The sequence below is a fragment of the Nuphar pumila genome, chromosome 4, assembly GCF_984573655.1.
Source record: "Nuphar pumila chromosome 4, dmNupPumi1.hap1.1, whole genome shotgun sequence".
Lineage (NCBI taxonomy): Eukaryota > Viridiplantae > Streptophyta > Magnoliopsida > Nymphaeales > Nymphaeaceae > Nuphar > Nuphar pumila.
This window is the reverse complement of record NC_143252.1, coordinates 23,564,234-23,576,154: the sequence shown is the minus strand read 5'-3', so window position 1 is coordinate 23,576,154 and position 11,921 is coordinate 23,564,234. Positions and strand designations below refer to the sequence as shown.

Below are 11,921 nucleotides of genomic sequence, written 5' to 3'. Positions count from 1 at the left end.
CAACCTAATTAAGAAATTCCATAAATTCAATGAGGGATTCTACCTTCATAAAATGAGTAGTGGATCATGAAAAAACCAAGAGGTCCTGTGAAAATCGTACAAATTGCCGCTTAGGTAATTCACATAATACTTGGTGTGCGACATGCAACACCAAGTAAACATAGCACAAGCGATATAGATATTTATGCATGCATAATTCAATCAAGAAGGAAATGAATTCAATTAACATGCATATCAATTCAATATCTCATTTAACCATCAATAAACATGTTGCACAAAGTAAAACACAACTAGGCACCAACACATGCATATTGTGCAGTTCAAATCCATGTTAACCCGATTTTGGAAAACCCACTAAAAATCACAGGGACAAAATTTCACTCTCAAAATGTTATTGGGACTGCCCCAACATCTTAGTAAGACAATCCAAAAAACAGAACTGTAAAATTCATCGTAATAAAATCAAGCAAATTCTGGGACAGAACCCTATTCAGGAAAATATGAGACAGATCCTGTCAACTGCACAAATTTATTCCAAATTGGAGAAATTCTCATAACTTATAGAAAAATCTTTTGACAAAATTCTTGTTACATAATCTTTTTTTACATGTTAACTTTCACCTAGATTTTTCATAATTTATTTTGATCAGTTTTGTTTGGGGTTTTAGAACTTTCAAAATCTTTGGTTGAAACAGTCTTGCTAATAGGGCAAAAAACTTGTGCACTATTGCAATGAACGTTTCAGCCTTAAAACAGAACCAAACAAAATAAAACAAGATTCTAAATTAAAGCCTTGGATGTGTAGAACACTCCAGTATTTTTTTTTAATTTATTGACTTTGGTTTTATAAAAATATCAATTTTTTTAAAAACTGATCAGAATAAAAAATGAAAAGAGAATAACTAAGATTCAAACTCATGCAAGATCTATTAAGCAAGAACTAGAATCATGGTGAAACTCATACAATCATGATTTTTTATGCTCTAAATACATTTACAATATCATACAATACATCTTTGATCATATTTATGCTAATCTTGCTAAAACATTAATATCCATCATCCAAGAATAAAAAAACCTTCATGAAATATCTCAAATACAATTTCATCTATGTAAGAATCACAAAAAACCTTAAATAACATAAAATCATTGTTTATTTATGAAATAATATGTTTGTTTAATCATGTTACACATAAACTAATCTAACATATATGTTTAGATTAACTTTTTTTAACATAAAACATCAAAACCCTAAAACATTATAAATTATTTCATCTTAAATATATATAACATATATACCTTATTGAACTTTATTTTAAAGTACACACAAGAGGGCCCGCTATTGGGGACGTCTCCATGTGGATAGACCTCTCAAGAGTCCAAACCATTTGATATTCTTCCTTTTATCTTCTATTAACTAAAAAATCTAAATTTTATTCTTTCTTTATCTCTTTATTTTTGTTATTATATATATATATATATTCAAGTGGCGTGACCATTTATAGGGTCCACCATGGACGTCCAGCCTATAATCAAATCTAATTTTATTTTTAAGTAAAATCCATGATTTATCCTTAATTGGTTATTTTATTGGATTTTAAATCCAATTAAGATCTGATCCAGTAAAAGTAAACCATATCAGATCCATATCCATATTTAATTAATAAAACTCACATCCCAATAAGGGTCCAAATTCATCTTAAATTTCTATCAAATTAAATTAAATTCTTAAGTATGATTAAATTTCAATTTCACACCTAATTAAATTAAATATTAAATTATATTTCAACTACTAACTCAATTCAATTTATAATTTCAATCTCAAGTTGAAAATCGAATAAATTTCTAATTTCATCAATTTAAGATGTAAATAATGATTTAATAATTATAAAAAATTGCAGGCATTACGATTTTCTTCATCAGCAATACATTATTTTCACTTTACGCATGGATAACGCCTATGCTTGGGTTGTCCTCCTGTTGATCAAACTGCACCAGTCCCTAAGTCAACTAAGGACATCAAAGTTCAGGAAGGTGGATGACGACTGGCCAACCGGTCCAAACTAGAGACCCCTCTTGCACTCAGCATGAAACTGTGCCAAGATGTTGATAATCACACAATCACCCCGAGCATAGCACATCCATGGGGGGGCGGCAAAGTGCTTGAGAGCCAGATCTTGACCTTGATCGAGAGGGGGTCGAGATGGAATCTAGTGTTGAGGGGATAAAAGGGATGACAAACAGAGGAATGAGAGTCGGGGTGACCAACCGATATAGGATAACTAGGGACAGACAATGAAAATGAAGCACTCCATACTTCTTTTGCCTCTTGATAAAGGGACTTACCAGGATACAAAACATGTGTCGTATAGTCTTTTTGTTTCATAGGGTGACGATCCTTGAGAGACGTGGGAAGAGACATCCAGCTCTTTCACAACACTGCTCCTCATGCTACCAGAAACTCAAGAAGCAGATGTATAATTCATGATAAAAGGAAGAGGGGGTGGTGGGAGGGAAGCCTATAGAAGAAGAGGGAATAAAAATCTTGAGCGGATTTAGTGCAAAACACTAGACATTCACACAAATATCTCATAAATGACCGGAAGATTCGAATTAAAGAAAGGTACTAAAATTAAATAATGACATTCTAATAAAAAAATAAGATGAAGATATGCATAAACAGAGGAAATTCAATATTTGTTGAAAGAGAAAGGAGATTCACTAGTTTTTCTACCGCTAACCATTCACAACGAAACCTAAGAAAGCATGAATATTCGAATTATGAGAAGGCATTCACAGTAAATCTCTAAGAAATCGCGCATGTTGCTTACGACTAAGGGGTAATTCGCATTAGCGAAAGAGGGTCATAAGTTATAAATCATCTGAGTCCTCCTAACATTTTGCAGGAAGAACTTAATGAATTCTGAATGTTTGAATGAGAGATGTCTTTCTAACTTTAGAAGGGAGATGTGCACGTAGTTTCCAGGGACCTCAAGACATCCGCAGGTACACATCATAAAACTGCAAATCTGCTATGCAAAGTTCGAGTCTATGGTAGGAGATTCGCTACAAATTGGTGAGACTGTCGGAGGTCTTGCGCACAAAACACCTAGGAAGGAAGGGTAAAATGTTTCAAAAAGTTTGAGAATCAGCATTTTATTTTTTTTGATAGGCAGAGAATTTGCGCAATTTGTAGGTATTTGTGAGAACAAGCCAAATTTTGAGGATAGTACGGTTATGTTATGTTATGTTGAATAAAATGAAAGACATTGTACTTCGCCAAACCCTAGTACAAGAATTGTGATTCAAATCCGATTTGAAGGCACATTTGGATCTTAATCTAGGGATCCTTAAGCGGATATGATGTATAGGTATCAGATACCTGGCTGAACCCAATTCATTTGTAGCCTAGGTCCAACACTCTAACTCATTAGTCGCAAGTATCCATTCTGTTGAGTACTAGGTTCACACGATCCATTGATAACGAAGGTCAGTACTAGGGTTGCAAAACGGGCCAGAACCTACCTAATTGAATCCAAATGGAAACTTTTGTACTGTAGATCCAAATCCGAATTCAAATGATCCAACAATGTAAAATTGAATTAGGATATAGAATTATATAGGGTAATACTGGATCCGGTTAAAGAAGACCCAAAGCAAAGATTTTCATGTAAAACATTCAAAACTGATTGGATCAGATCCAAATCTAGATGCAAATTCAATTTAGAATGTTGATCCAAATCCCACCCGGATCTCAAAATAATTGGAATGGGTATAAATCTGAATCCGATCCCGATACCATTCCCGCTCTTGCTTTGAGAGTCAGTATACAGAAATATAGTATCGGGTTCGGATCGGAGAACCAGATCAATCTTCACCACACCCCGTTTTACTATGAAATGCGGAACCCCAACCCAAAGCCCTTTATAAAATCCATCATAAGAGAGAGAGCAGCAATCAACCAATCAATGTCTGCAATCCAAACTCGCGTAGGCTGCGAGAAAACGAAGCAAAATCTTGTAGAGACACCAAGGATCAATTAGAGAGAAAATCCTTTGTGTTTTTAGCTGATCCTTTTTTGATAGTTGGTGGAGAATCCGATCGATTTTGATGCGTAGTGGGTGAGTGGGAGATGCCGCCGAAGCAGCAGCCGTCGAAAGGAGAGTTAGCGAAGAAGCAGAAGACCGTCGAGGACAAGACCTTCGGTCTCAAGAACAAGAACAAGAGCAAGAATGTCCAGAAGTACGTCCAGTCGCTGCAGCAGTCCGTGCAGCCGAAGCCCGATCCCTCTAAGATTGCTGCAAAGGCATCCCCACCAACCTACTCCCTCTCTTCTCTCTAGAACCCATCACCAATAAATTATTTCCCCCTATTTTTGTCAATGGTTTGTGATTCAGGTTTTCTTTTTCTTTTTTTGGTTGTTCAGAAAAAGAAAGAGGAGGAGAAGATTAGAGAGAAGGAGCTGAACGATCTCTTCAAGATTGCCGTGAGTCAGCCCAAAGTTCCTGTTGGTATGCTTTGATTTTGCATATGTGTTTCTCGTTTTTGTTAGTTTTTATTGGGGTCTTGCATTTGATGGGGTTTTCTCTGGGTGTGAATGGTGAAGGGGTTGATCCCAAGTCCATATTGTGCGAGTTTTACAAAGTGGGTCAATGCGCAAAGGGTTTCAAGTGCAAGTTCTCGCATGATTTGAACGTTCAGCGAAAAGGAGAGAAGATTGATATCTATAGCGATAAGCGTGATCAAGGTGAGGAGAATGAAATTGGTGAATTGGATGTGGTTTTTTGTATGTTTTTTGTTTGTAGATTCTAACAAGTTTTGGTTTTTTAGAAACGATGGAGGATTGGGACCAGGAGACGTTGGAGAAGGTTGTGGAGTCGAAGAAGAAGGAGTACAACCAAAATAAACCAACCGAAATTGTACGTGCTCCCGTAGTCTCTGTTATCATGTTTAATTTGATCCGCTCTCACTCACTACTTTTTCGTATGAGGAAGAAATGTTAAATTTGGTATTCTGCAGTCCGGAAGTTGCTCTTTCTTTATTTATTCATGAAGTTGGATGGCAAAAACAATTGGCATTTGGTTAAGTTGTGAAAAAAAAACTGTGTAATCCTGTATAAACTCTGTAACTAGAGTAAAACCTGGAGCATGGTACCCGCTTGGCACATCACATTGTGATCAGATTGAACTGCTATAACTCTACATGAGTGAGATGCCCTTGCATGATCAGAGTAATAGGTATTTCATTTATAAAGCTAAAGTTTCAACTCTATGGAGAGAGGCCTAGGAAGAGATGTTATACCAAGGTAGTATGTATCTTATAGTAACCTTATAGATCTGGCTCAAAATAAGATAAGTATCGTATTGTAAAAAATCATAAATTTTGAATAAAAAAACTTAAAAAATCTAAAAAACTCATAAAGAATCAGAAAAATTAGCAAAAATTCTAAAAAAAATCATAACACAAAAAAAATGATGAAATTCACAAAATGCAACCATAAAATCACATGTAAAGCATTTATGTCTCTATGAGCTACATAACACATCATCAATCATCAAATCTCACAAGAACAATGCAAAATAGTAATATCTTCAATTAAGAACATGCTACAAGATTCATCAAACCAAGTTTATGAATACTTAACAGTTACAAAGTACAATCATTATCTTCTTATTCTTCATCCTCTCCTCCTTCGACATTCAAATCATCTCTAATATACGTGGGGTCTTCGTCATCTACGTCTTGAGCTCCCTCCACATATATCCATTAAATGTCTTCTTCATTCAGGAGGTCTGCTTCTTCTTGAACCCATTCATCCAATACATCGAATTTCGTTAAACTGATGAGATCAAACTGTTCTTTCAACCAGTTTTCACTCATTATTCAAGTGCCCCATTGCCATGCTAAATCATTTGATGCCATCATCCTCCCAAAAGCTCAATTAGAAGAAAAAAAATAAGGTTTTTCTTTTACCTTAAACCACTTCTTTGAGTGGAAAAATAGTGAAAATGCACTCTTGATGAAATCACAAGATCTCTATCTCTTGCACACGGATCACCCCCTCAAATCGCTCTCACGAGTCCTAGGGTGCATGGATACCTATCTAATGGCCTCTATAGAAATGAGGCAGTCAGCCCTCAAGAGGTCTTTAAAACCCAAAAATGAAAAAATTACTTTTTGGCCTTTTTAAGTGTGCCACACCCGTATCGTACGTATCTTACGATGTACAGTACAATACGGATATGATACACACTCGTATCATTTTTCTTCATAGTTACAATACGATACAGACAACCTTGATTAGTACAATACTATATGGTGGAACCTACTAGTTGGTTAGCATTTTTTTGCTTTGTGGATCAAGCCATACATATGTGATCTGCATAGTATCTTAAGTGAGAAATGTGCTTTAAATTGTGTGATTGTCATGTGTAAACAGATTTCTTAAGAACAAAAATCAATGGGCGACAAATGCACACAAATTTTTATGATTAAAAAAATAAAAAAATTCAGTTGAAATCATTTGATCCAAATTGTATTTCCTACTAAATAGACGGTGTTGAATGCGTCTATCCAAAAGAATTCTTTTTTCACACATGCACATACACATTTACACACTTGCAGATACATGCACAGACACAAAATATGTTTTGATGTAATTGTGGTTGTTTGTTGGGAGGCAGGGGTAGAGGGTGGAACATGGTTTCTAGCCTTAGTCTTTGACATCTTGACGAGGAAATTCTTAGACTAGTTCTTTTTTGATAAATCTCAAGAAAATTTGAGAAAACCCTACTTTTTTTTAAAGCAGGAAAAAATAAATTTTTTGGAAAATTAAAAAGTAGGGAGAAATAAAAGTTAACAAAAGAGCCTTTAATATGATAAAGAATCAGGATGTGCAACCTAAATTTGCATTAAGTTGCTGACATAGGTATTGTGTTTGAAATGAATGAAGAATTAGCATAAAAAAATTTAAGCAATTATGCACAAGTAAATCAACAAGAACGCAAGTAGTGGAGATTAACCATTAAGTATTAAAAATATCAATGCCATTAATTGTAGATCAATTGGCTATAGAAGTCCTAATATCTATCCCAATTTCATAAAATCATTACAGCCCCCAGCAAGAATGAAAGAAAATAAAAAATCAACATTATCAAGATCATTGACTATAGAGTATTCATCTGTTTCTCATTGTCAAGCATCCTTGTTTTCTTCACTTTAATAGACTCAATCAAACATTAGCAAGATCATTTTCTAGAGAGTATTCATCGCTTTCTCATTGTTCAAGCATCATTGGTTTCTTCACTTTCATAAACTCCTCTGTCTTGGTTTATTCTCTCAACTGAATCTATTTTGTCAATATCAATTGAACTTGCATTGATCTTTTCTTTGAGACCTTGTTGTTCATGTGCTTATCGATGTCTATATATTTTCTTATTTGGTCAAAGGTGGGTTATCTTCCTTCTATTGGCTGCATCAAATGTGCTCCAGTTCCTCTCACAAGCTAACAAATGGCAAGGTTGACTTAAATTTTCTATTGCTAAATTTTTTGCCTTTGAAAAAGTTTAAGCGGGAGCTTAAGACACTACTAACAAATGCATTCCTCAATGTTGAGGAATTGAGAACATCTCCTTGAAAATTTGGGTCCTCAATTCCCTTGAAATGAAGATTGGCTCTTGGAATTTGTGCAGCATCAACGAGTCTGAGAGGAGCCATCGTGCACACAAATTTTATAAAACAACATAGATTCAATATTTTTGTGTTGTTTGCAACAAAAATTGAGAAGTGGACCACCAGACTGTGGTGGATATTTGAAGGGGCTACAATTTCTTCAACAAAGCAATAAACATGCGATCACTGTGGAAACAAAATCTAGTGGTCTCTTTGCTGATGGTGAAAAATTACATGTCCATCATTTTCAATAATAGCTTTTAGGGAGGACAACTATGTCACATGGGTGCGGGTGCGGGAGTGCGGCAAAATATATATATATATATATATATATATATATATATAATTTTTAAATTTTAGCAGTTAACAACATTAACACTAATGAATGTTCATCTTGGGCATGACCGAGTCAAGCTAGGTCAATTCGGATTGGGTCAGGTCTATCCAACCCCACTTTCATCCCTACACTGTAGGGCGTAAAACATAAATGAACATGATATTTTACCGGTTAAAGCAATTAACTTTTCTAATGCATTTATTGATTACTTATATATATAGAGAGATAGAGTAATTAATGGGAACTGCGCAGTCTGTTCCTTTGTAGAATTAATTCCCAAGATAAAAGTAACTAAAAATCATGTAAAATTAATTCTTCTTTCATTTTCCATGAAACCCTTTAAGTAACCATTAGTGGTAACGTCCTTAATTTTTTCCATGATGCCTAGGAACATGTATTAGCTAGTATTTACCAACCAAACACAAGATACAAGAAGAAAACACAAGTTATGTTAAAAAATTGGACGAAAACGACCCTGGGTGCGTTGACCACACCCAAGGTCATGTTGACCGCTCCGGGTGCCGCACCCGCATCGCGTCGCATCGACGCGGGTGCGGCACCTGCTTTGCCGAGTCCCTGTGACTTAGGAGGACAACTGCCTAATTGAGTCTGACACGCTATGACACACTATTGTGACCCTAGCATGTGTGGACATTGTTTTTATATTTTAATATTATTTCAATAAAAATATATTTGTATATGCTAAAATATCAAAACAATAGTTTTGTACTATTTTAAAAATATCAAAGCAGGTGCCGCACCCGCGTCGCATCGACGCGGGTGCGGCACCTGCTTTGCCGAGTCCCTGTGACTTAGGAGGACAACTGCCTACTTGAGTCTGACACGCTATGACACACTATTGTGACTCTGACATGTGTGGACATTGTTTTTATATTTTAATATTATTTCAATAAAAATATATTTGTATATGCTAAAATATCAAAACAATAGTTTTGTACTATTTTAAAAATAAAAAATCCATGTTTCTGTATCCTACTTTTCAATAAATTTTTGAACTTGAGTGTCGAACTCGAGTTGGGTGTCAGGTTGTGCCTATATCTTTGTGACATAGACAATTGCTATGTACATTCATCTATGTGCCCATGACAAGTACGAAGAAAAAGAAGCTTTGGATTGAAATAGATGCTTTGAGATATGATTATTGTCTCTCGTGGTGCATTGGTGGTCATTTCGACTCAATACTGAACCTCACAAACAATAATTTTCAACTCTGTTAGTCCTCTAATATGGTTAGTTTTAGGAATTTTGTTGACTGTTGGGAACTGGTGGACAGTCCTTTATATGGCGACCGATACACCTGGTCGAAGTATAGGAAGCACTGTTTCTTGAAAAACTTGATCTCTTTTTGGTCTCTGACAACACCATTAGCTTCCTTCATGATCTCAGAGGCAAGGTCTAACAGAGGAATCTCTCATACTATGATGGCATTCATATAAAGCGTGGAGGCAGACAAAGCCACTTCTATTCAGAACTCTGGTTGCTTATAGTTTCATGTTTTTAGCAACTGGTACAAGAATGCTGGAAGTTGAACAATTTGGGAAATGGGCTTCATTGCTTACACACGAACTAGACTTCATTAATAAGACATTTTTCTCTGGAGGAAAACATTGGGGATAGAAGAATTTAAGTAGATTGAGGTTTGGGATGGTAAATTACAAGACTAACAAAGAAAAATCACCTCCAGTGAAGGCTGATAGTAGGTTGATCATCATAATTCTTCTTCCCAAAAACAAAGGTGTTGATAGCATTGACTAATTCATCTCTCTTTTATATAGCTGCTTCAAGATTGTGAGGAAGACCCTCGCGAAAAAGCTGAAAACTATACTACCAAAACATGTTGTTCACAAATGTTGTATTATGTGAATGAAATGCGCCACCAAGGTTGCTAGACTAGGAAGCAGAAGTGGGAAACAATACGGGAAGTGGAAGCGAGGCATTTTAAAATTTATAGGAAGCAAGAAATGAGGAATAAAAAAAGTGATATGAGAATCAAGTGGAAATTGAATAGAACACAAATAAAAACTAACATAAAAATTACTATTCTTAATTTTTCATGATTTTAGTGTGAATTAATTTTTTGTCAAAATCTAAAAATGATGACTACCAATTTAAAGGGAACACATAAAAAACATGAAAAGACGCATGAGGAAATATATAAGTATGGACAGAGTGTGTGGAAAGTATAAGAGAAGTGTGGGAGAATCAAGATTCTTATCAAGTTTTGGAAGCGAGGAGTATCACGCTTCTGAAGCAGGTTTTTGGGAAGCGTGCTTCCCACTTATCTAAGAAGCTTCCGGTAACTCTGTGATCCACCTATCTGCAAAAGGAAAGTGAAAGCCCTTATGCTCAAGGTTGACTTGTATAAGGCTTTACTTTGTTTACTGGAGTTATGGTATGCAATGTGTGGAGGCTATGGAGATGGGCAGTACTGGATCAATTGGATTTAAAATATATTACCTTCAGCATAAATATTACTGAGCATCATCTAAATCAAGCCCTTCCTGAGGGAAGTGGGTTGCAGCAAGGGGATCCTCTATCCCCCTTGCTTTTTGATATTTTATGTGAAGGTGGAGTGTTCTCTTGAAAAATGTGATGGAATGTAATTTTACTAGAGGAGTCAAGATATTGAGCATTCCTCCACTCGTTAACATCCTCTTCGAGAATGACCTACTGGTTTATGGTGAAACTGAAGAAGTCCTGAATTGATTTTGTGGTTATGGTTACTGCTTGAGTGCTTCTCCTTATTGTCCAGGCTGCCCAAATGAAAATAAGTGAGCTGATTTGGTTCAATGTATCAGACTCATTCAAATCATTGGCTGCTGATATCTTTGATTGTAAAATAGATTTATTACCTATGAATTACAAGGGTGTGGCTCTCAGTAATGGAATCTTGCCTTATAGATATTCAGAGGGAGTGATAGATAGAGCCAGGAAGAAGCTGTAGTCATTGAAACCACAATATCTATCTCTAGTGGCAGAATCACGATGGTTAAACATGTTCTGAACAACTTCCTGCCTACCTTCTCACTCTCCTTGAGACAAAAGAAAATAAAAGACTCACTGGAACTTTCTTGGCATTCTTTTGAAATGGTGTGGGGAATGAGAATATGAAACACCTAGCTGACTGGAATACAATCAACTTGCCGGCTTAAAAAGGAGATCTCGGTATTAGAAGACTAGGCACCCCAAATAAGGCTTTTTTTATTAAAATGGTGGTGAAAACTTTTCCATAAAAGCAACTAGTGGTCAGAGATGGTGAAAATAAATATGAAATAAAAGAGCTTCCTTTTAATTGGCATTGGAATTCGGTTGGTGATAAATACTCTAGTTTATGAAAGATGGTGCAAGGTTATGGCTGACTTCAAAGATCAGTCTAAAGCTAGGAAATGGAGAAAAATCAACATTTTGGTTGGATCCATGGGTAGATGGAAAAGTTTTGACAACTTTCTTAGGGCTGTAACTTTTGGCAAATAATAGAGGACCTGTCTCCATTTGTTGGTTGGAAGGTAGGATATGGGACATCACGTTTCGCAGGAAGCTATCTTCACATGAACTTCATGACTCAGCCCTTTCAATCTCATCACTGTATTCCTTCCTAATTTTTTAATGGAAGTTTTATCTTTCCATTCAAAAGGTTTTATGCGATATTTCAACTTTTATGATTTATTATTTGATTTCATCCCATGCGTGATCCCTTATTTTTTCATTTTCTCATATATCACTTTTTTAAAATTTTTACAGTTTTTTGTTATATTGACTTTTGATTATGGCATTTTTTGTAAATCAACTCCATTCTATCCAATACAGGGGTCACTTGAGAAAATGATTTGCTCTTTGAATCGATTTTTATGGCATTGTTATAAATATTGTACCAGCTAAATCTACAAAAGCC

The 11,921-nt window shown here is 35.5% G+C and overlaps 1 protein-coding gene across 3 annotated transcripts in view; it reads left to right on the top strand.

Moving 5' to 3' along the window:
- Positions 1–3,955: 3,955 nt before the first annotated feature.
- The window catches only part of LOC149839651 (zinc finger CCCH domain-containing protein 11-like), a 31,303-nt gene continuing 23,337 nt past the window's right edge, over positions 3,956–11,921 (top strand). For all 3 annotated transcript variants that reach the window (XM_090002715.1, XM_090002714.1, XM_090002713.1), the window contains exons 1-4: positions 3,956–4,306; positions 4,427–4,511; positions 4,607–4,747; positions 4,831–4,919. In XM_090002715.1, the coding sequence (XP_089858841.1) occupies positions 4,133–4,306; positions 4,427–4,511; positions 4,607–4,747; positions 4,831–4,919 (489 nt within the window). In that variant the 5' untranslated portion in view covers positions 3,956–4,132. The remainder of the gene's footprint in view (positions 4,307–4,426; positions 4,512–4,606; positions 4,748–4,830; positions 4,920–11,921) is intronic.